Below are 25,377 nucleotides of genomic sequence, written 5' to 3' on the forward strand. Positions count from 1 at the left end.
CCGAACGAGGCTCCAAGGGGAGGCTGCAGCTGAGGCCCCCAAATCAGAAGCAAAGTGGGGAGGGGAGATGGGCAAACTCTTGGCTCCCCTGTTACCCACCTAAAGTCAAAGAACCTAGAAGGATGGTTCTAGAACATTGGGCGTGCCTTCTTCAGAGGATCAATTGAAGCATGATTCTCAGATTTGGAATCTAACTGCTTCATTTGACAGATGAAGAGACCAACATCCAGAAAAGTGCTGTGACCCACCCACAGTCAGTTGTGGCCAACGGTACCACTTGGTGAGAAGGCCCAGATGGGATGCTATTTGTACCACTGAAGGGCCCACTCACATCAGGGAGATCCCAGCTCCGCTGAAGCACAGATATCTAGACCAAATTCTGCAGATGGACAATAAGTTGCACCAGAATTGGAGAGCAGGACGAGACCAGGCTGGATGCCCTTTGGGATAACTGGCAGTGCTTTTACTGACCCCAACTGTTGGACCTGTGCTTATGCAAACTGGGTTCACATCAACATTCTCCTGAGGAAGGTAGATGGCTGTAAATCACCAACTACCACAGTCTCTCAAGGCATAAAGTGACGAATCACCTAAAGGACAATGGAGAGACACATGGTGGGCAGATGCAGGTCATGGCATGGTGCCAACTGAACCTTGCATGAAGAAAAAAAAGGTTTTGAATACAAGATTCAAGGATGAACTGTCTTTCTCATGTTCATAGGTAAGCAGCTCATTAATGATATTGCTATTAATAACAATAATACTAATAATAACTTGTACATTTGTAGCACTTTCAGCTTTGCAAAATGCTTTATAAATATGATCTCATTTGATCCTCACAACAGTCCTGAGAAGTAGATACTGTTGGCTCCATCTCACAGATGAGGAAACTGAGGCTGGGGCAGTTTAACTGATCTGTCCAAGGTCACACAGCTGCTGAATCTCTGAGGAGGAATTTGAACTCGATTCTTTCTTACTCAAGCCTAGCTCTCTATCCATGGTACCACGAACTGCCCCGAAGACTGTTCTTGGTAGAGACCTATCAAAACCTGGTGACCTGTGGAACTAATACTGAGACTGATGGTGAATTGTGACAGTGCATTTGTGTTGTTTGTCCTGTCATGTCAGTTATGCCTGACTCTTCATGGCCCCATTTTGGGGTTTTCCTGGCAAAGATACTGGAGCGGTTTGCCATTTCCTTCTCCAGATCATTTTACACATGAGGAAACTGAGGCAAACGGGGTTAGGTGACTTGCCCAGGGTCACAGAGTTAGTCAGTGTCTGAGGCTGGATTCAAACTCAGGTCTTTCCAACTCCTGGTGCTCCCAGGCCCAGCGTTCTATCCACTGAGACACCAGCTGCCATTATATGTGTGTGTGTGTATGTTTGCATGTTTATATGTATATGTATCTATATAACATATATGTATATTTGTGTGTATGCATGTGTGTGTGTGTATATATAATATAGTATATGTGAGTATCATTTGACATTCAATTGTTTTTCAGTCATATCTGACTCTTCATGACCCCATTTAGGATTTTCTTGGCAGAGATGCTGCAGTGGTTTGCCATTTCCTTCTCCAGCCCCAGCTTCTAAAGATGAAGGAACTGAGTCAAACAGGGTTAAGTGACTTGCCCAAGGTCACACAGCTAGTTAGTGTCTGAAAGCTATATTTGAATTCATGAAGATGATTCTTCCTGACTCCAGGCCCAGCGCTCTGCGCACTATGGCGCCACCTAGCTGCCTGCCATGCACGTAGTAGGTCTTTAACAAATATTTGTTGAATTGAATGAAATTAAATTGAATTGAAATGAAAAGTCCATTATTAGGAAGAAACCACTCTTCGGAATGTATCTGTCTTTAGATGATCATTGTCTTCCCCAACACTGTCCCAGTTTTTGGTTACAACTCATACAATCTACATGTTAAAAAGGATATCTCTTCATGACAGTGAGCATTAGGTAACTTTAATAATTATGATATCGCAACAAAAATGATTCCACCAGGGGAGGTGAGGGGGCAGCTCTAGTCATTGGGAAGAGTTCAAATCTGCCTCTTTCTGTCTTTTACCCACTGCTTCTTGTTTTGTTTTGGTTTTTGATCTGGGGCCAAGCAAAATAAGCATATTCCCCCCCCGCCCCCATCAACCCTTCAGATATTTGAAGATGGTTTACATAGGTGGAGTGGGGTCCACCCAGCCCAAATCTTCTCTTCTCTAATAAAAGATCTCCACTTCCTTCAGCCAACTGTCATGTGGCATAATCTTGAGACACTTCACCATACACCTTAACAGTGTTCTTCATAAAGCATGACAGATAGAACTGAACACCAGGCTGCAGAAGTGACCTGACCAGAGAAGAGGTCCGGCTGTCTCCTCCCTTGTTCTTCATTATCTGAAACACAGGATCATAGGAGATCATAGGTTCTGACCTGGCACACACCTCAGAGGGCATCTAATCAAGCACTTCCATTTTACAGATGAGGAAATTAAAGACCAGGGAGATTCAGGTTATAGCATCATAGATTTAGAGCTGGAGGGGCCTTAGAGGCCATCTAGCTGAACCCTCTCGTTTTAAGGGGGTGGAATGACTTGTCCACGGTCACATAGGTGGTAACTAGCGGAGACAGGATGTGCACTCACGTCCTCTGGCACTAGAGTCAGAGCTCTTTCCATTGTACTATGCTTCCTCCCCTTGGATACTCACCAAATTTTCAAAGTCATTGCTAACATGTGGTGCCCAGAACTCAGCACAGGACTTCAGATAGGGGTTGACTTTGGCAGAGTCCAGTTGGACTCTCTCACCCGTGGTTCCAAAAACTGTGGCAATCTTTGCAGAACCTCAACTCTGGTCTCATCTGACCAGTAGGATGAGATTCAGAGGAAGCTACCAAGGCAGCTTCTCTTGCTTTGAGGAGAGGGAGCCATGATGAAGACTTGCCGAGAAGAAAAGGAAGACGCATGAATGTCACATGTTGGGGTGAGCATGACCTTGGCCGTGGTGCCAGGGGATTGTTTCTCACAGTCCAAGGTGGCTTCTGAGAAAATGTTTGTTGTTTTTTTGTATTTTACTGCGGGTTTAAATGAATAGCTATAAAAGGGTTATGGGAATAGTTCTTTGAGACATTGCCTTAAGCACAATATTAGGAAGAGCCAGAGAGGACTGGGGGTGGGACAGGGTGGAGGATGGGTCAGGGGACCAGGAAGATGCCCTAGCCTTTGTTAATTTATAGACTCAAAGATGTATTTTCACCCTTAGGGAAAACTGGCTACTTTTGGCCAACTAACACCATATTGGTGTAGGTTAACTGAACGTTATCATGGCTCCCAAGCCTTCTCCCCAATTCACAGCCATGTCCCTATTCTGAAAGTTGGCCATGAAGCCAAAGCTGTATTCCAAAGTAAAGGAGAGATTATGTGTGTGTGTGTGTGTGTGTGTGTGTTTAAACTTTCCCCAAAGTGTCCTTCATGTCAAATTTCTAATCTAGAACCCTTTTCAAAGCTCTTTGTGCCAAGGTCGAATGGCCTTGTGGAGAAAGAGAAGGATGTTGATTTTTAAAAATTTCACCAGACTGTTTTGAGGAAGGAGGGAAAACCCACAATCCTCCCTCCCTAATCCTAATCTGTCCTGCTCATTGTAAACCTGTCTAGAAATGCATGTGTAGGCAACATGATCTTAAAGCTGAGACCCTTTCCTAGGGCTCAGAATCAATCATTCCACAATGAATTAAGAACACATTCCCAGGCCTTTAAAGGTGTGAAGTCAGTGGTGATGACATGGGACCCCAAGCGGTGGGATGGGAATACTGTTCCTGAGATCACAGCATAGTCCCAATTAATCACCTTTTAAAGTGCCCCTAAGGGGAATATGATAATTTGGGATTTTTTTTTTCTGTCCTCTGTCCATCTCATTTACAACAAAGGAAATTATTTTCACAACAAGGCTGAGTAAGAAATAGGGTCCTCACCTTTCTTGTTGGAAACAATCCCACGCCTGGGGGTTAAGGGGAAGAGGAGTTGACACACAGAAGAATAAGCTTTGATTAAGGCTCCCCCTTCCAGCTCCACATTATGGATCTTACTAAGGCTACTTTCCATTATCTGGGAAAGCGCTGGACTGGTCCAGGGACACTCAGTTGCGGTGTACCAGATCTAAAGTGTTGGCACTAAATTCCAAGACTTAGGAAGATGGATAGGTATGGTGAAAAGAGCAGTGACTCTGTGGTCAGAGAAGTGGGGTTTAAATCCTGTCTCTTTCATCACCTGTGTGACCTTGATCATTCAACCTTCCTGGGTCTCACTTTCCCCCATCTTTAAAATGAGAGCTTAGGACAAGATGACCTCTAAGGTCCCTTCTAGCACAAAAATAAAGCCTTTTCTAGGTATTTGTACTGAGGGAGGATGGTTATTGGTAGAAGAGGTGGGGGTTTGTGCCTCCCCTCCCCCATTCCACATGTAATTTACCCCATAGCAGCATGTTCTCATCTATACAGGCTCAAGCGTCTTCTATTTCATCCAGCTGTAGTCAGAAATGGACTTCAACAAATATCTGAGTGTTCCATATGTGTAAGGCATGCTACTAGGTATGAGAGTAGGGGAAAGATGCAAAGAAAAATAAGAGAGTACCTGCCCTCAGGAAGCTTATATTCTAGTGGGGGCAGAGGAGTAATATATACAAATAACTCTGAAACAAAAGAAAGCAAACATTTCCACAAGGAAATGTAACAAAGGTGCTCAGAGACACAGGGAAGGAAAAGTCACTTCCATCTGGTAGAAAATGAGGGGAACTAGTGGCTGGTTTGTGTTTTGAAGGGTGGAAAGAACCGAATGGCAAATCGGGGGAGCAAGGGCATTTCAGACCATAGGGAGCAGTACAGGCCCAATGATGTTGGTGAAAATTGTTGGGCAATGACCAATAGTTTAGTTCTACTGAAGTGAAGATTGGGTATGTGAAGGAAAATACTGGATGGCAGGAAGGGTAGTTTGGGGCCAAATCATAGGTACCCTTGAATGCCAGGTAGAGAACTTTAGAATTTATTCTGCAAACGATTGAACCATGTAAGTTTTTTTGAAGAGAAAATTGACATGATAGAATATTAGCGATCAAATGTAATCTCCTTAAGAATTGAGACTGGTAAATGTTTAACAGCCAGCTCTCCAGAAAAAAAAATCTACACAGGACACACTTTCAAGTTTAATCTATATTTGTGGCAGTTTTTACATGCTTCTTTAAGTCTAGACGATCAACAGAACGATGAATGAACATTGGTTTGTAGTGCTTGCTAATTTCTGAGGTGTAAATGCTCACACTGAAAATTTAACAACGAGCTATTGCTAGCCTTTTGAACTGGCTCCCACCTCCTATCCTCATACATGTTTTAGATTGATCCATGATCAGTCATACTTTCCAGAAGACCAAGTTAGCAGTTTTGTGCGGATGGTGGTGGAAGAGCCTGGGGATGATAAGATAGCTTATCACAAAAAAATTCGCTTCTCTTCAAAGGAGACACCAGGAGCATAGACCCATAACTGGAAGGGATCTCAGTGACTTTGAAGTCGAACCCCCTCATTTTGAAAATGAAGAAAATAAAGGCCAAGGACATTAGTGACCACCCATGGCCCCAGAGACAGTGTCAGAAGAAGGATTTGAATCTATGTTACTACTCCATAATTAGTGGTTTTTCTAATGTCCTTTGTTCCTGTTCACTGTTTCCCCTTGATTGCCCCCAAAATGAGCAGACGGTGAATGCCCTTAGCTTTTGTCCTTCCCTTTATTTAGAATAGTTTAAATATTGTTCAATCCAGTTTATAGATGTTTGCATCTGGGAAGATTTAAAATTCTCCATAACTCCCCAAGCATCATTTAGATGCAGACAGCTCCAAGGTTGCACAATCCTGCTTGTAAATGAGTGTCAGGTTGACCCTGCCTCTTCATTGGGAAATCCATCTCTTTTTTGCTCCTCAGTGATTAGAAGGGTTTTAGATTGGAAGATAGTATTTGGACACCCTGTGGGAATCAAATTTATTTTGCTGGTATGCCCCGAGTCTTCACTTTCATCTATGTTCCACTTTTCTTCTTTTTTCATTCCCACACCCCCAAATTATAGTTAAAATATCTGTCTATATGTTCATGTACATATGGGGTGTTTTTTTGCATAATGCATTCCATGTCCATGCATGCAGAATGACAATTACCATCCTTCATCACATCTTCCTCAGCATGCAATCAAGACTTATTTATTCTCCTTCTTCTCATTGAGTGCACACCCTTCATGTCTTGAAACTATCATAAAAACAGAGATTGTGGGAAGAGAAGATGGGAAGAAGCCAAAGGAAATTTTACAATCCTTCTGAACCAGGCATTTTAGGGTTGAGTGAAGAATGGATTTTCCTGCCTTCTTTATCAAAGGTCTAAGGATTCTTAATAGATGTTGGTTAGGTTGGGGTTCACTTTGCATCATTGGGAATCATCTTTGGAGATGATGTAGGGGGGGACACTCAGGAATCTAGGTAGGGCTTAAAGAGATGTCAAACACACAACCTTCTCTTTCCTTAGCAAAACAGTACGGATCAGGGCCAGCTATGGTTCAGGGCCTGAAGCCAACTGGACATTCAGTTTCTCTTACTTGGTGGTCAGAAGTGTATTGCCATCCATTTCAAACCATTTAGAGAGAATTCAGCAGAAACCATGAATTAGGAATTCAAGGATCTCAGGGTTAGAAAGGACCTTAATGTTCATCTCATCCAATTTCCCACCCATGAGTAGAAAAGCTTTTACACCAACCCCAACAGATGATTATCCAGCTTCAAACATTTCCAGTGACACAGAGCTCACTACCTCTCAAGACCATGAAGGCCGTTTCTGAACAATTCTTATCATTAGAAATTTTTGTTATTATGTTAAGCCTCCCATGTAACATCCAACCATCTGTCCTCATTCATTCCTCTTTTGGCTACACTTGATAAAATATGGTATCACAGTCTTTAAAGCAAAGCTGGAAGGACACTTTGGTCATTTGGCCCAATGCCCTTATGTTACAGATAAGGAAACTGAGGCAAATGATTCACTGAAGACCATACAGACAGCAAGAGTCAGAAGTGGCTTCTCACTTAGGCCATTGTAGAAAGGATTTTGTTTCTGTATGGGTTAGACTCTCTGGTCCTTGAGATGCTGTCCATCTCTGAACTTCTTTGATTTTGTGATTCCTAATTCAATCCTTTTCTACTGCCCTACCCTTGAACCCCCCAATTTTTCTTCTCTTACCTAAACACCCCCATGTCCAATACTTAGCACAATGCTTGACACATAGTAGGCACTTAATAAATGAGTATTGTATGTCATTGATTAGTGTCTGAACAGAATGTTAGCACCTTCTTTAGTGGTGTGCTTTAGAGATCTCCACCTAGGCTTGGCATGCATCCATGAAGCACTACATTTGAGGCACAAATCCATGTGATTGTACTAACATCTCCACCCTATTTATTAATCTGGTAAACTAGTTTTTGGTAAAAAAAAATCCAGTAAATAAATAGTTTTTGCTAAAACATTTTTTTAAACACTCTGGCAAAATCGGCAAAGGGGGCTGATGGCAAATATGGTTTTCTCGGCTAGAAAGGAAGATTGAAGGACAGAATGGAGGCAAGAGTGTAGAGAGGAGGGCCTTTGGTGTGTAGATGCAGATTACAAGTGAAAGAGGATGTGGCTGTAACTGGAATATAATCATGAAGTGTTGGGTCCTTGTCTGGCTCCCTGAACCCGCTGAAGAGTGGTCCGCATGGGCAGACCTCTGCAGTTTCCTTCGAGGTTATTACTACGGGGAAGTGGTGAAATTACTCTCTCTACAATTCCTCCCCTGGCGCTGCCTCCCTGCTCTTTGGCAGACTGGAGTTCTTTACCCGTGGCAGTTTCCTCCTCTCTTTAAACTTGTTTTGTTTGCTGTCTGTACTTTTATAATTAGTTTTATCTCTGGTTAAAGATAAGCCGATCTGTATTGCATTCTGAGCAAGTGGTTGCTATAAATGAATGGACTGTGAAATGGGGAGGGAGGAAGGGAGGGAATTCACGGGCGATAGCCCTAGATGTATTAGAGCAGGCTCTGTCCCTCCCTCCTTTCCCGCACTTCCTCTCACTCCTTCTCCTTCCCGACTTTCTCTCTCCCCTCCATCTCCACCCCATGTTCTGTCTTCCTACAAAGAGAGGCTTTACTAGAATGTTGTGAAACTCTGGCACATACTCTGGTAAAAGCAATATTAAATAATCTCCTTAATTCAACTCCACAAGCATTTATTAAGTTGCTTCTATGTCCCAGGCACTGCGCTTGGAGCCAGGTCCAAAGACAGAAAACAAAAAGTAATACAAAAGCTACCTTCAAGGCACTTACATTATTCTCTGTAGTACTGGATTTAAAAACATAAATAAATAACAACACACATTGTAAATGCGCTGCCTGGTATTCTGAAACAAGTTTTGGTTGGGGCGGGGTGAGAGAGGTCGTCATCATAGCATAATATCTCAGAATTTCAGATGGGAAGGTAAGGCGCGGATCTGAGTCCCAGTTCTGCCCCTTTAAGAACAGCATGAATTTGGACAAGTGCCTTATCTTTTCTAAGCCTCAGTTTCATCATTTGTAAAATGAAGAGACTAGGTAATCTTGAAGGTCCTTCCCTGTTTTAACAATCTGTGAGCCCTTGAGAATCCTGAAGTTGCATGGAAAATTTTGATTTTAGACTTGGAAGGGACCTTTGAGAAAATCTATTTTTCATAATTACTTTTTAAAGGCAAATGAGGTCAGATGACTAGCCCAAGTGTGTTAGTGACAGAGCCAAGATTCAAACCCATCTCCTGATTCACATTCATCTTCTTTCTCCCTTCCTTCTATGCTTGTCTATGCTAAAAATTCATAGGATTATGGGTTTGGAGCCACGGAGACCAACCCCCTCATTTTACAGATGAGCAAGGGAGGCCTAAAGACTTGCCTAGGGTCATTCAGCCAGTAAGTGCCTGAGGCAGAATTTAGACCTCAGAGGCAGATCTAGAGAGCCCAGGACTCCAAGAGCCTTGGGAATGGGAAGGTTTCCAACCCAGTGTCCTTGGGCCATCTTCCTGAGAAGCAGCCTCCGTGGAGATGCAGCCCGGACCTGCTCCCACAAGGGCTGCAGCCCCAGCTACTGAAGAAGCAGAGAAGAAAGCCCTTGGCCCCAAAGTCCTTGGCCCTGGCTCAACATTGGGAATGAATAGGATTTTATCAGTGGCCATGACATTGAAGAAGAGCGCTGGCCACCTCCTTTGCCTCTGCCCCGTGAGACCCTTTCATTTGACTTGCAGCTGAAACCCGATGTTTTCTCCCCAAATAGGATATGAGCTCCCCAGAGGCAGGGGTTGTCCCCAGTGCCTAGTAAGGTGCTTTGTACAAGTAAGTGCTTAAAAAGGGCTTCCTTCATTCATCCGATCCTGCCTCTTCTTTTAACAGGTTCCGAGTGAGCTAAATGACTTTCCCAAGGCTTTGTGGGTAGTAAGGAGCAGAAGGGAGATTCAGACTCAGGCCCTCCGATTCTGAATCCAGTGGGTTTTTTCACGGCATAAAAATGATTCATTGAACTGGCAGTGCTGCCATTCTTGCCCATGAAGACAAATTATGAGCTGAAAATGGTAAATTCGAACTCAAGGAACAGTTTCACATTCAAGTTATAACATGCTGTTTTAGAAAGAAAAGTTTCTTTGTTCTGTAGGAAATGATAGGGCTTCACCTTCAGAGCTGCTGTTTATTCTTCTGAGAAATCTCTATTTTTAATGGTCTCTTGTCTCTATAGGAAAAGGGCAGATTGTATGTGCAAGGCAAAGAGGGAGGATGGCGGGGCAGCCTGGACCTCTTCAGTCCTGATGTCATCTCTGTGCTGCTGGTACGAAGCAGAGTTAAAGGACAGAGCTGGAACAGACCTCAGCAGGTCATCTGCCTTTCCCTCTGCCCTTGATCAGAGCCACCAACTATATTGCTAGAAAGAGAAGAAGCTGCTAGTTTCATTTTTGTCTTTGTATCTTCAGTGTCTTCGGTATCTTCAGTAGATGCTTAATAATTGCTTCTCAGTTGATTGGTATCATATCTCAAATTCTCAAGGCTGCAAGGCTAATAATAATGATGACAACAAAGATAATAATGATGAGGGGCAGCTAGGTGCCGCAGCGTATAGAGCACCGGCCCTGGAATCTGGAGGACCTGAGGTCAAATCTGGCCTCAGACACATAACACTTACTAGCTGTGTGACCCTGGGCAAGTCACTTAACCCCATTGACTAGCCAAAAAAAAAAAAGAATAAAGATAATAATGATGACTCAATCATCAGTCATTTGTTTAAGAGTCTTTTAAGTGTAAGGCTAGATGCTGGGATACAAATACAAGCCTCCCTAGAGAAGCTTACATTCTATTGGAAGAAACAGCCTGCCCAAAGGCGGTCAGTCATTTCAGTCATGTCTGACTCTCTGTGACCCCATTTGGGATTTTCTTGGCAGAGATACTGGAGTGGTTTGCCATTTCCTTCTCCAGCTCATTTTACAGATGAAGAAACTGAGGCAAAAGGGTGAAGCAACTTGTCCAGCTAGGAGGTGTCTGAGGCTGGATTCGAACTCAGGTAGATGGGTCTTCCAGACGCCAACCTGGCACTCTATCCCCTGCTCCACCTAGCTGCCCCCATCCAAAGGTACTAGATGGAATATTATGCAGGAAGAAGAGAAAGTAGCCTAGTTTGCCTGGAAGAGAGTGTGTCAGGGTAATTACCTGGGTAAAGTAAGCTGGGGTCAGATTGTGAATGTGGAGGTGCCTTGAATCCATGCCACAGAAGGACTGGTTGAAGAATGTGGGGTACTTGGTTCCCAAATAAGAAGACACAGAAGGAACACGCCAGCTGTCTACAACTACTTACAAAATTGTCATGTAGCAGAGGCGCCTCAGAGGGAGGAACCAGAAGCAGCAGGGGCTGATGACAAGGAAGCCAATTTGAGTTTGATGTTGGGAGAAAGTCCTCACCCTTTGGTTATCCCAAAGAGGAATGAGCTGCCTGCCCCCAGAGCTGGGGAGCCCAGCTCCTCGAGGCGCTGGTGCTGAGTCTGGATAAGCCCCTGTCGCTGACATTCTAAAGGGGCAGATATTCTTTTTCGAGTGTTATTGGACTAGATCGTTGCCAAGGTCGCTGCCAACCCCCGGGATTCTGGGATTCTGTGAATGTGTAATTCAAATATTTCTTTATCTTTAGTCATTTTTCTTCATTAGAACTTGTCGGCATAAAAACAATGAAAGTGCTTACTTTCTCTTTTTGCTGGTCCTAGAGTTTTTCCTCTTCATGTCTTTACTCTCACCCAGTGCAATAGCACCTGGGGCTTTTCTCAGTGTGTTAAGGTATCAAACAGTCCTGCGTGGTCCTAGAGGGAGCTTTGGGCTGTGTATGTGAGCACATGTGTGTGTAAGCATGCACACACACATACACACACACACACACACACGCACACTCTGGTCAGCCCACAATTTAAGCCAGGTGCCCAGTTTCCATCTGGACTCCTGACAGCCCAGGCAGTCAGCCTTTAGAAATCAGAAACCTTGAGAAAGGTGCAACGTGATGGACACCGGCAGTCCAAAGGCACGTATGTTCTCACCATCACTTAACACGCAGTGCAGGAAATCCCTGTTCTCTGCTGCAGAACAGGGCTGAGCTATCCCTCGTCCTCCTGGGGAGTAATTCTGGCTTTCCTCTGTGCTAAGCCTTAAAGTGTTCTGGCAGACTTTCCCCCCCACTAGCAAATTGGTAATGATGCACCATTCCTTCCATCTTCCCCCCAACAATGCCTTATCAAACTGCACCCCCTAAACACACACAATTTTCCTGATCACCTTTGGTTTAGCAGCTGCCCTCAACATGGGCAGCCACAGACTATAGTGGGTGTAGTGTTTTTGTAGAGTTAGCAGGCATGGGTTCAAATCCTGGCCCTGACACTTGCTAGTCATGTGACCTCAGGCCAAGCACTTAATCCCTCTGAGCCTGAGAGTGTGTATGTGAGAAAGAGAGAGAGAGAGAGAGAGAGAGAGAGAGAGAGAGAGAGAGAGAGAGAGAGAAGAAGAAGAAGAAGAAGAAGAAGAAGAAGAAGAAGAAGAGAAGAAGAAGAAGAAGAAGAAGAAGAAGAAGAAGAAAGAAGAAGAAGAAGAAGAAGGAGGAGGAGGAGGAGGAGGGAGAGAAAGAAAAGTAGAAGAGGAAGAAGGAGGAGGAGGAAGAGGAGAGAGAGAGAAAGAGAGAGAGAGAGAGAGAGAAGGTTGGATGAGAGTTTCTCTGTCTGCCCCTCCACTTCTGTGTAGCCTCTCCTAGTTCTAAATCTGTTTGCTAAAACTAGTTCTGAACCACTTGGATATCCTTGACCTGCTGGGCAATTGGTCTGGTGAAGCTTAGGGACCCTTCTCAGAAGAATAATCTTAAAAGCATAAAATAAAATATACCTAGGAAACAAATTATATTGAAACAGAGTCATCAAAACCATTTTTAGAAAACCAAGTTCATAGACCCAGGTTAAGGAGACCTATTATAACTAAAAGGAACATAGTTTTGCAGATCAAGGATCAAAGACAAAACCTTGGAGGGCAGAGGCTGAGAGGAGTATAAGTCATAGATTTAGGGCTGGTAGTGAACTAACTCAGGGGCTATCTTAGCCAAATGCTTCATTTTACATATGGGGAAACTGAGGCCCAGGGAAGTGAAATGACCTTTCCAAGGCCAGGCAGGTAATGAGTTGCAGAATGAAGATTTGAACCAAGGCCCCAGAGCTAACTCTTTTTCCATTGTATTATAGTGTCCCTGCTAACAAAAGCTTGATCTTTCCTTGTTTACCTATTGTCACTTAGCCCATTGCCTGACACCTTAATAAATTGCTTGTTGATGTGACTTGTTTTCCGGATTTAAAAAATGACAATAATAATCAATTTTCAGCTCAAGATATTCTTAGAATGTCTCTGCCTACTTGGCCTCAGTGAAAACAAAACCTCTTTGCTCCAATACTTTCATTCCAGGCAGAACGCAGCCTCATCAAATACACTCCCCAGACTTCATCATGCTTGGGGATTCTCACTTTAATCCTCAAATATTCAAAATTCTCCCCGTGTGGGTTTGGCACCCAATATTGCTTCTTACCACCCTTCTCTAGGTTTGCAGATAGTCTTTGAAGTTGGCTGAGCCTGCTATGGCCTCTCTCTGGTCTCAGGACCTACCTAACCAAATTCAGCCATAGGGACCATGAGAAAACAGGTCCTCGAGGCATTCCTGGCTAGGCAGAAGCTTGTGCTCCATCACCATGGCCCTAGAGAGCCCACGATCATCTCGCCACCATCAAGAGGTGTCATAGGGAGGATGTTTAAAATAAATTTAAAAATTCTTTGCATGTGAAGGGGACAGCATTATACAATGAAAAGTGCACTCCATTTGGAGTCAGATCCCAACTCTAGCACTTAGCTCAGAATTAGCAAGTCCATTCATTTCTCTCGGCCTCAGTTTCCTTATTTGTAAAGCAATCAGACTAATTGATCTCAGAGGTTCCTTCCAGATTTAGATCTCTATGTGTATGTATGGGGACTACAAGTGACCTAGATCTTTGCCGTTGTAAAGCTAAAAGGGGAGGCTGGATCTTTGTAGATCTTAGACTGTGGCCGTGCCTCCTGTTATGTCTCCATCATCCACTATCCCCAGGCTCTTGGGCTCATTACATAACCATGCCATCCCGTGACCCAGAGAGGTGTCAATTTCATGAAATTGTGGGCTGGACAGATATCATGAAAAGGCCAGCGTGCTTGTCATCCAAAGCTGGCTGCAGGTTCAATAGATTGGCCGACCCATTAAATCATAGAGCTGGGAGCTCACCACAAAAAACTCACTTTCCAATGTGGTATTTATCACGCCAAGTCAGAGACATGTGTACGAGATGTCTCTAATATAAATCTCACGTCAGTGTGGCAGCGAAGCAATTAACAAACTTCCAGGTATTTTCATGTTTCCTACTGTCAATGAAACCAGTTGTATTTTATCCCGTCCCAATGGCTCAAGTTTTGCCAGGGGCCAGTAATTCTCTGTCTGGGGGGACACTATGAGATTCCTAATCTCGGACTTGCAGACCATGAACACAGAATGAAATATTGATTTCCTTCCCTCTTCCCCTCCTTCTCTGGGCAGGCTATCCCAATGCACAATGCAGTTGGCGGAGCGATGCCAGGGCCTCATCAGCTGGGCACCACGCGGATGCCCAACCATGACACCAGCGTTGTGATTCAACAGGCCATGCCCTCCCCTCAGTCCAGCTCTGTGATCACGCAAGCTCCTTCCACAAACCGTCAGATCGGGTAAGGAGAGATTGGAGGTTGACTCCACATGGGTCTTCATGTTGATTTTCTGCAGGGCCTTGATTGGGGGAAATCCTTAGGGGATTCTTTGCCCAACTCCCAGGGCAAGCCTCGACTGAAGCTTTGATCTTTCCTAGGGGAGAGTTGAAGCTGCTTTCATCACAGAGAGAGATTACCAAGCAGGGGACTGATAATAAAGCAGTATTTTTTGTCAATGTCGTATATATTCCTGGATTAGTTTGGTGCACTATTTCTCTGAGATTGCAGAGAAGTTTAGAGGCCAGAGAGTCAGGATTCCAGACAACTGTGTGTTGGTGGCACAATAATGCACCCGTACAGACCTCCTACCCACATCCAGTGCCCCTTAGGGAGGCCCCTGGGATCCTTTGTTCCCTGGTCTTCTACCATTGTTAAGGTTTCCTTGTCTCAACCAGCTTTTCTAGGAAGGTAGAACAGCTCTCCTGAGAACCTGTTCCTTTGGGAAAGGGACAAAGATAGAGAGAAAAAGAAAAGATCACTTAACTTTCTCAGCAGCCTGGGAATCCTGAAACACTTTTTAAAAGTTAGTATAAGGGCGATGCAGGCTTGGAGCCTCATGAGATGCAAAGAGCTTTGAGGTCCGCTGACCTTTAAGATGTGAAGGAAATGGGGCCATTGTGAAAGTATTGGGCTAAGAAAGCCTAGCATGGATCCATGTTCCCAACTGATGATATACCAGGAGGGTGATCTAGTGGAATGCCTGAGCTTGCTGGACTGGGGTGGAGAAGACCTAGACTTCAGCCCCAGCTCTCCCATTGACTTGCCACGATTGTGTTGTGTTGTGTTGTGTTGTGTTGTGCTGTGTTGTGTGGTTTGTGGTGTCTCACCCCTTGGAATCACAATTCATGAAGGAAGGCGGGTGGGATGGCGGACGTGTCTCTGGACTCAAAGCCATGCAGTCGCTTGCTCTGTCTGCCCTTATCCTGACTCGTGGCCCCTCCCAAGGCCTCTGCATCCTTCCTGCCTCTGGACCTACCCACCCTATTATCCTGGGTGTTGATCATCGGCAGGACCCAAATACCCTTACTCCTTAGCTGACCTGCAGTCCTTGCCATATGACTTCTAACCAGTGAATTTAACCTCTTGCTGACTCAATTTTTCATTCTGTAGAATGGGAATAATAATCTTGTCTTTCCTATCTCACTTGGATAGGAACTTAAACAAATTAAGAGTTTGGGAGTTGTGAGTTAAGAGATTTAAATGCCCTTGGTTTTTTGTTTGGTTTTGTATTAGATTTTGCTTTGTATGTATAATAAGGCCAGGAGTACAAATGTTTCCCTCCCCTGCTCAGCACCTCAGGGTCACAGTCTCCTCCATTCCATCTGGGTTTGGGGGCAGAGGGAGTTCAGACTTCATACAGTTTCTACATAGCATTGGTCACTCTTGAATTGTGAGGAAGTAAAACACACACACACACACACACACACACACACACACACACACACACACACACACTCCCAAGCTTGGCAATTTACTTGTATTACCACGTATAGAGAATGGATGAATGCTATTTCCCAGAACCCTCCAGGTAAGATGATGAAAGACAGACTGGAATTATGGGGCTGTGCCATATCAGACAGGTTTGCTCAATAGGGAGCAGGGGCTGCTGCCACCCCATTTTCCAGTGCCCTCTCTCCCCCTATCTCTAGAAGTTTCCAGGGTGCCCCCTCCACATGAGGGGACAACCCCCATATTTCTCTTTAACTGAAGCCCATCCTGGGAGGGTAAGCCCTTGTCCTTGGCATCTGTCAGTCCTTATGAATACGTTGTGACTTGTGAGGGAAGGCTTACCATAACAAACCAAAGCACCATAGTTAATGACTACCCACCCATTGGCCGTGGGTACCCTGGAGTTTCCATTCAGGATTCAGAAAATGAGACTGTCCAGCTGAATGCCTGGCTTTGTTTGGAGAGACCATAAGGCCGAATGAGCAAATGCTTCTCCTGTTAAAGATGTCTTTTCTCCCATAAAAGCTTTGGGATCCGAGGCAAGAACCTGTAATCCTCCCAGGGTGGGGTGGGCTAATTAAAGACAAGCAAACGCCTCCATCTCAAGTGACTGTTTCCCTGTAGTGGCTGGACCCATGGAGAAACAAGCCAGAGTTATGTCGGGTAATTATAATTATTTTATTTTTCCTTCTGGAGGGGGGGAAGAAAAGAAAAAGGTAAATTGTGCTGGAGTTTACAAGCAGTTTTAGTGACATTCCTTGGCCCTACCCCCCAGGGCTCCTGCTTCGCACCCCCAACAGCCCAGAGAGCCAGCCCCTCAGCTATTATTCCTGTCTCTAGCTAGGACCACTCCGGCTGGGCTCAGGTTAAGCACAGGCTCACTTTCAAAGGCCAGCAGCCGGCTTAGCAGTGGATGGGACGCTGTTGGGCCCTCTGAGGCTGAGCCTGGAGGTCTGCTGTTTTGTAGGTCTATGGGAGGCGTTCGTGAGCCTCTTCTCCATCCGTGAGTGGGCTTGCCCCTGAGATTGCATGACCTTCTGACCAGGCCCGTCCTACAGTCTGTTCCTAGTCCTGGGGTGTTGTGTTTCTTCCCTGGTGTGTCCTAGGAGATAATTGCTGCTTTGGGGATTCTGTCTCCCTGCCAAGGCTGGCTGATGGAGTTCCTGCTTTCTTCAGGCTGTACCCTTCAGAGCCTACGGTGCAGATTCCAAGGGAGACACCCTGTTGTTATCCTTTATCTGTGCCTGACCCATCCCCAAACCTGGCCAGAGTGGCCACTGGGGCTCAGTAAGAAGTAGCTCCTTTCACCAGTGGATTCAATATTGAGATCTAGGTGGTTTGAAAAAAACAAAACAAAACATGGGGATGACTTTCCCTTCTTTATTTCCCCCCAGCGAAAAGGAAATGAGCACTTATTTTAAAACATGAGTTTCCTCTGGAGACTGTGTCTTTAAATGAGCATTTGAAACTGCAGATAGCTTTTTTATTTTATTTTTTTTGTAAGACTGCACAGAACCCATATTGTAGTAATATTCTGATTTTTATCACAACCTCAAATATTCAAGTGTCAAAATCTGGCCAAGCCACCTGCAAATGTTTGCAATGGCGACCAGCCAACAAAAACAGCAAACAGCTATGAAAGTCTCTATTCAGGCCCAGGACTCGGAGCTGCGATCCAGCCACAGAGCCTGGCACCCACCTGTGCCCACGCACAGCTCACTGCTGCAGCCGAGGGGCGTGGGCCCCGCTGGGATTCAGGGCTAGGACTTGTCTCCCCTTGTTCTGCCCTTCCTGGGTGCCCCCCAGGTCTTCTGCCAACCCTCTGCCTTCGGTGTCTCCCCTGCTCCACCATGTCTTCCCTTCTCTATGAGGGACTGGGGAGGCTTGAGAGGCCTGGAAAGTGTGACAGGATGCCGGTCCATAGGGGAGGCTTCCTGGGACAGTACAGAGACGTCGCTCGCAGGCCTCAGATGAGCATGGCTACCGAGCGGGCCCTGAGCCAGACCAGCCCCAAATGAGGGGTAAAAGGCAGAAAGCCATAGTGCTAATAGTCAGAGGAGCCTGGGGGGCCTGGCTCATGCCCATCCCTTCCCCAGCCCTCCGTCCTCTTCTCTGGGCCCGGGTAGAGCAAGCGGTGATATTCTCGCCGACACAAACTTGCAGGCTAGTATAAATATCCTAGCTGTACTTATGTGGTTAGGCAGTCTAGAATAAGACTGAGAAATAGCTCTGGAGTGTGGGAGGCATCCTCCAACTAGTAAGTACTTGTGCTCACTCTGGTGCCAGGAAGGGCGCCTTAGGCTGATTGATGGCAGAGGTTTGGGAGGGCGGTGCCACGGATGGAAAAAAGAAGGGAGCCCATGAGCCATGGGGGAAAAAGTGGGCTGGAAGGAGGGCAGTTCTTAAAAACGCATGAGAAGTAAATGAATGAATGAATGAAAGGAAAGGAAAAAAAATCACCAGAGAATAAAATAATAAACAATAAAAACAAAACAAAAACATGCGAAACCAAGTCAGCTATAAACCAGGATGGAGTTTGAGGACCTGAGTTCAAGTCTTGGCTTTGCCACCCACTCCCTTTGTGATCTGGGGTAGCTGAACCCCTGGCTCATTGCTCAGATCAGGTCAGAGAAGGCACGGAAGGATGATGGAGGAGTAACCTATCTTTCTCTCTCTCTTTCCTGGTAGCTAGTGCTCAGGCAAGTTAGTGGTTATAATAATGTTAACAGTAAAAATAATAATATCTAATAATATTATTATGTTCATTCTACTATTATACATATCATATAATAGCATATATCATTATAGAATATAAATATATAATTATGTTAATTATATTACATATTATATTTGCATACAAGTATAACTTTTTATTATATAATGTATGAACTAATATGAATATATTTATATTATATATAATAATTTGCTGGTATTGTTATAAAATAATAATATTTTAGCTAAAATTTATATAGCACTGATTATATGTTATAATATTTTATATGTTATGCTATGCTGAGCAGATGCTTTACAAATATTATCTCACTTGATCTTCATAACAGTCTTGGGAGATAGGTGCTATTCTTATGCCCATTTTACAGATGAGGAAACTGAGGCAAATAGGGATTAAGTGATTTGCCCAGCATCACGCGGTTTATAAGGGTCTGAGGTCATATTTGAACTCAAGTCTTCGTGACTCCAGGCCCAGCACTCTGTCTAATTGCACCACCTATCTGTCTCCAAATGTCAAAATAGATAGATTTGATGCTTATGTTTTGCTAGTGGCCACTGGGCAATTGATTGACAATTGGGCTGCTTATAAGGTGAATTGTTTTCATACGGTCCCTTGGCTCCCCCCAGTCATAATGGTGAATGGTCAGTTGGATTGGTGGCCACATCAGAACAGGAGGCTCTGACACCTAATTTGGCCTCATCACTCAGATGACCGTTAGCTGCCAGCAGCCTCCCTCTCCCATGACCGTATGGTTCCTATTTGTTCTCCTAGCTTATGGCTGGTTATGTAAGTGGCAGCAAGTGTCCAGAGAGGTGGTCTTGCTGCTCTTGCCTGGTAGCTGCTGGCTTTATGGGCTGAGGTGGCCTGGACTTCTCAGCCATGGCTTTGTCCTTCCTGTGGAAGAGGAGTGAGCAAATGTAGCTGAGACCTGATGCTTCTTTGAGAGAGCGGAGAAGAGAACCCAGGATCCCCAAAGAGGTCCATGCATGGGGGACTCTGCCAGGGAGATGAAGGACAGAGTGGCAACTCCCTGAGGATTCTCTGTTTTTGACTGATCTCTCATCACAGGGCTTGGTAGAGATTCCATTTGGAATCCCAACACTTGTACCTGTGCCCAAAGGAGACGCTTGGGTCTAGGACTTAACTTCCCATTGTCCACATCTCCAAGGGTGTTGGGAAAATGAATTGCTACAGCCAGTGCTAAGGGAAATCATTCCTGACCATGAGACTTCTAGAAGTCTAATAGTATGGATGCTGTCACTGAAGCCAAGCATTTGGGTTACAGGGCATGCAGGAAGCCTGTCCCATAGTGGATGGGTCATTTAAAGGCAGTGGATTACCAAGGCAATTCCATGGAAACTGAAGCAGTGAGGTAATATGGTATATCAAATGCTTGACTTGGAAACTGGAGTCTAAGACCAGTCAGAATCCTACCTCAGACACTAACTGCATCACCCTGGGAAAGTCACTTGGCTGCTCTGAGACTCAGTTTCCTTATTGTAAAATCCAAACAATAACAATACTCACCTCCCAGGGTTATCATGAGGGACAAATAAGATAATATATAGAAACATCAAAATGTTATGTAAATATTAATTGTTGTTATCATCATCATTATAATTATTTTTATTATTCTTTGGAACCTAGAAATGGTTCTACAGGATGTATGCATGAAGCCTGCTTGGAGATCTTCTAAATTTTCTACCTGTGATGTAGACGTTATTAGGCAATCATTTATATTAACAATAATAACTTCGAATCAAGAAGCATGTGTTATACACCTGTCACGTGCCAGTACCAAACAATGAGAAATCGAACACAAAACAAAACAAAAAAAAAATCTCTTCCCTCCCTCCAGGAGTTAACATTCTGCTCTGCACACATTACAGGAAGTGACATTGAGAAATGTAAAGCATTTTCTCATTTGCCCTACCCCCAGTAACCCTATAGGACAGGTTACATAATTTTTGAGTCAATTCTTCCCCAGACCTCGAGCTGGAAAGGACCTTTGAAATCACCTAGTCCAACTGTCCCCTTTTATCGGTGAATTATCTGTAATCCAGAAACGTTAAAGTGACGTGCCCAACCTATCTGTAGGTGCCAGAGTCAGGATTTGAACTCAGATCTTAAAGATTGGCTTTGCTATCCAAAGAAGGAAAGTGTGAGGGATTGTGTTCTCAAATGGAGATGGTGTTTTAAAATCAAGGAAACACCAAGAGCCCCATTTCCCCACCTGCTGACCAGGACAGATCAGTTGTTCCCATGGCTAGGATCAAGCCTCCCATCCCTGGCCCAGATTTCCAGCCAAGACCACTTGGAAGCCATCCCAAGTAATTGAGACCAGGAGCCATTGCTTCCTGCTTTGCGTTTGACAGAATATCCCGGCCGAGAGCATGGCTTTATTGTTAGAACATTGCTGGATATTTCACAGCCCTGGGAACATTTATGAGATCTCGTCAGGGGGATGTTTGAGAGGAGGGTCCGGGGACTGGGCCATATGGCTCCCGTTAAATCCCCATGCAAGGCGCTGAGAAATTACCTTGGAGCAGAGGCCTAGCAGGCACTTTGCTTGCAGATTTTTATGTGTGGAGCAAAACCTTTAAGTACCGAGGCCAGTTGAAATATAATGCCTCTTAACATCCCAAAGTTGTAACAGAGCAGAGCTTTTAGGCCAGATGATAGGGGTGTGGTCAAGGGCGTGGCCCTTGGCCGGGCCCTGTGAAATAGCAGAAGTGAGTGAGGTCCTGGTGCTTAGATCTTGGGAGCAGGCTGATGGGAAAAGGCCAAAATGCCCTCAACGATGACCTTGGGAGGGAGTGTGGCAGAGCTGAGTATGTTCAGAGGGGATTCCCATCCAGGAATGGGTCAGACTCAATGGCCACTGACGTCCCTTCTAGCTCTAAGGTTCTGTAATAGCAGTTTCCAGACTTTAGAGGAAAAATGGGACGTCCCAAAAGTCTGACTGCACCCTAAGACTTTTGGGACACGTTTATGAAGGGCTCTTCTGGCTGAGTTATGTTTGCAGCCCTCATCTGAGGCAGGGAGCATCTCCAGGTGACCGTCCCTTTCTTGAGCTTGCCCCACATTTAGTCTTCTTGGTTCTCAAGGAGGTCGCTGGCCCTTGCCTGGGTGAAAGAAGGTAGAAGGAATGCTGTATTCAGCCTTGGCTCTCGGTTCAGAACCCATCTTGGCCACATAGGAGTCCTAAGTGTGTGAGCAGGAGGTGGTTGAGTTCTTTGAAGTGTCAGGAATGAAGCTTCTCCCATCTCAGGGCTTTGTAGATCCCAAGAGAGAAGCTTGACAGAGGGAGCTTAGAGTTCCAGACTTTGAAGCTGAGTTCTAATCCAATTTATGACGCTTATTGGCTGTGACCCTGGGCAGTCCCTATTCCTCATTTGTAAAATGGGGACAATAATATCCATAACGCCCATTTCCCAGAGTTGTAAGGATCAGACGGCATTGTGTGTGGGAAGTCTTAAATACGAGCTGATTTAAGCTTGGAAATCTTAGGACCGTAGGGCTGGGAGGGCCTCTTTTGGATGGTGGGGGAAGGGGAGGAGGGCAAGCCCTGGACCTTTGATTTCATCAGCAGGAGGAAGTCCCATTATGAAAATTCCCTCCACTGATGCAGACGCCTGTACCCATTGTTCTTAGAGCTACTGGGCCACTGAGAGTCTAAGGGTCTTAGCCAAGCTCAGAGGCTTAACTTGAGCACAGCTCTTCCCGACTCAAAGGCTGGCCTTCTCCCCTCTATGAGATGTTCCGCCTGATCCAGTTTCTTCATGCTGTTGTTGAGGAAATTGAGGACATAACATATGAAGTGATTCACCCAAAATCCCACAGCTACTGTGTCAGAGACAGGATTCAGACTCAGATATCTCCTGAGCCCGAGACTGGAATTCAAGCCCTCTGCATCACACTTGTCTTTTGGGAGCAAGCCGCTGGAGACACGTCCTACTGAATTTTATTCCAGGTGCTCAGCTGGCAGCTCAACCGTGTCTTCTGGAAGCCTTATCAGCTGCGTGTGGATGTGGACCTCATTCACCTCTTCTAGCACCAGCAGGCTGTGGACACTTCCGCTTTACAGTTATCTACGGACAGTGGCCCAGGATTGCCCCATGTAGACATGGAAAAATGCAGACCCCAGTCACTGTCTCTGGCATGATGAAAGGGATGTGGGTTAAGTAGGGAGAAAGATGGCCCTGATGGGGAAGGGTCTGGACAGGAATGGTGTCTCTTCCACCTGCCCTTTCTCTCTGCTTCAGGGACAGAATTAGCGGGGTGACTTTTGGTTTCCAAAGGAAGAATTTTGAGTGCCATTTAGCCTGATGATTGTGGAGCAGGGAGAGTTGAATCAGATTTGTAGCTAGAAGGGACATCAGAGGCAATCTGGCCCATTGGGGGCTGGGGCCCTGAGGCCAAAGTGACTTGCTCGGCATCACATATTGAGTTGATGGCAGAACTAAGGTTTGAACCCAGCTTCTTAGATTCCAAATCCAGTCCTCTTTCCGCTGGGCCACACTAGGGTCACAATAGATTGGAGGGGTGGGACCAACTCAGATTTTTCAAGAAAATTTTTGGTTTGCTTTCCATGCCCTGTGAGTTCCCAGTTTTTTTTTTTGCAAGGCTCAAGGTACATTCTTTTGAAAGTCATTGCTTTACTTGTGATGAGACTGTGGACTTGGACCCATTAAAGACCTGGGTTCAAATATTGGCTCTAATGCTTGTAGTTTTATCAGTTTTACTTTATTATTTGTTTGTTTATTTCAGGAAGTTGTAAGCAAGCACATACCAGGGCAAAATACAACACAGTGTAGTCTGTGGAACAAGCCAGTTTCCCCAGAAAGCTGGTAGACAATGTTTTTGCCCCATACAACAATATGAGACAATGCCATGTAGACCACAGATTTAGAACTGGGCCATCCAGTCCAACACCTTCATTCTACAGATGAGGAAACTGAGACCCAAAGGGGCAAGAGGACTTGTAAAAATCTTGTTTTATCCCCTCATTTTCTATTACTTTGTCAAAGGCCCAAGGCTTTTAGCTGGCCCCAAAAACCGCTGTTTCCAATTGTGCAATTGTACTTTATGAGTAAATCTGGTTTGGAGGGCTAACTGATTGGCTCATTCAAGATTCAGAAGTGAGATTCTATAGTCCTAGAGGCAAAAGAGAGCTGTGACTTTTGCTATTAAGGTGGTACATGTTGTTACATTTGGCATCTTGCTTCCTGTTTTCAGAGTGAAAAGAGCAGTGAGGAAGACAGAATGCTGGGTTGGGAGTCAAGAAGACTTGAGTTCAAATCTGGCCTCAGACATTTATTAGCAGTGTGACCTTGGACAAGTCACTGAATGTCTACCTGCTTCAGGTTCCTCATCTATAAAATGGGGATAATAACAAAGCCTACCTCCCAGAGTTGTTGCGAGGATCCAGTGAGATAGGAATTATATAGTGCTTCACAAACTTTAAAGGGTTCTATAAATTATTGTTACTGCTGTTGTTGTTGTTATATAATTGCTTTGTCTGTACACCATGGTTAGCTTAAGATAATACGCTTACAAAAAGTGCAACAATTCATGGACCATGAAATAACAAATAAGGAAGGATGTTGGCTTGGATGGATGAACAATGAACTTGGTACCATGTGGTTTTTACAAGTTGGGAGTGGAAAGGGCTTTGGGTTCAGAATTAGAAAGCCTGAGTTAGAATCCTGACTCTGGTACTTAATGTGTGCATAGAATTGGTTTCTTCTCTCTGACCCTCAGTCTCTTCATCTCTAAAATAAGAAGAATGGCCTAGGGTCTCTTGTTCTACCTCTGAACCTATGGGCTGATGAGATGTGCTTTGGTGAGTGAAACTGCCTTGTTCCTCTCCCTGGTTTCCCCTTTCCTCAGCCAAGAGAACCAGTCAGCTGGGCTCCGGAGGGGCAGCTGGATTCTCTGCTCTGTCAGATCCCCAGAGACATGGCAGAATGGGGGAACAATTGAGAGGTGAGCCAATAATATGGTGGGACCGGGGGTACAGCACAGGGAAGAGGCGAGGGGCTCCACTGACTTCTCCAAACGGTTGGAAAGTGGCTCCTTCCAGGGTTCTGTAACTGACTCTCGACCCGCTGCACAGAATGAACTGCTCCCGTAGTTCTGCCATTGCCCAAAAGAAAATTTGGTTGAGTCTGGCTGTGAGCCTGGGCAGGCCACCTAACCTCTCTCTGCCTCTATTCACTCATCTGTAAAATGGAGATAATAATAGCACCTCCTTCATGGGACGGTTGTAAAGATTAAATGAGATAATATATGTAAAGCACTTTGAAAATCTTAATGCTCTAGATAGATGTTAACCATTTTTAATCAGTCTTGGGCCTTTTCTTAATTAAAACCGTTTTATACTGTGTGTGTGTGTGTGTGTGTGTGTGTGTGTGTGTGTGTGTGTGTGTGTGTGTAGGTCATTTCTGGGAATATTCCCTCCCCCGAATTGAATTCTCTCTGATTTAAAACCGAGAAAAACAGTTAAGCAGAAACATCAGATAGAGTGATCCAGTCTGATGGTATACTTGCCATTCTGCCCTGGTACCTCCCCACCTCTCTACTGAAAGTGGGGAGATGGATGTCATTCTCTGCTCTCCAGGACCATTACTGGTTTCTTTCATTGTTCTTTCCACTTATATCATTGCAGACATCGCGAGTGTTGTTCCCTTGGTTACGTCCATGTCATGGGGCATCACGAGGAGTTCTGGCCAATATCACTCCATTGCCGATTCCGCTTCCTCCCTACACTCCTCTCCATTTCCTCTCCTTCA

At 44.9% G+C, this 25,377-nt stretch overlaps 1 protein-coding gene across 3 annotated transcripts in view; it reads left to right on the forward strand.

Annotated features, from left to right (window-relative positions):
• The window catches only part of CREB5 (cAMP responsive element binding protein 5), a 509,250-nt gene that overhangs the window by 167,010 nt on the left and 316,863 nt on the right, over window positions 1-25,377 (forward strand). For all 3 annotated transcript variants that reach the window (XM_020993294.2, XM_020993292.2, XM_020993293.1), the window contains one exon: window positions 14,198-14,364. In XM_020993294.2, coding sequence (XP_020848953.1) covers window positions 14,198-14,364 — 167 coding nt within the window. The remainder of the gene's footprint in view (window positions 1-14,197; window positions 14,365-25,377) is intronic.

The sequence above is a fragment of the Phascolarctos cinereus genome, unplaced genomic scaffold (assembly GCF_003287225.1).
Source record: "Phascolarctos cinereus isolate Bilbo 61053 unplaced genomic scaffold, phaCin_HiC Scaffold_1;HRSCAF=81, whole genome shotgun sequence".
NCBI lineage: Eukaryota > Metazoa > Chordata > Mammalia > Diprotodontia > Phascolarctidae > Phascolarctos > Phascolarctos cinereus.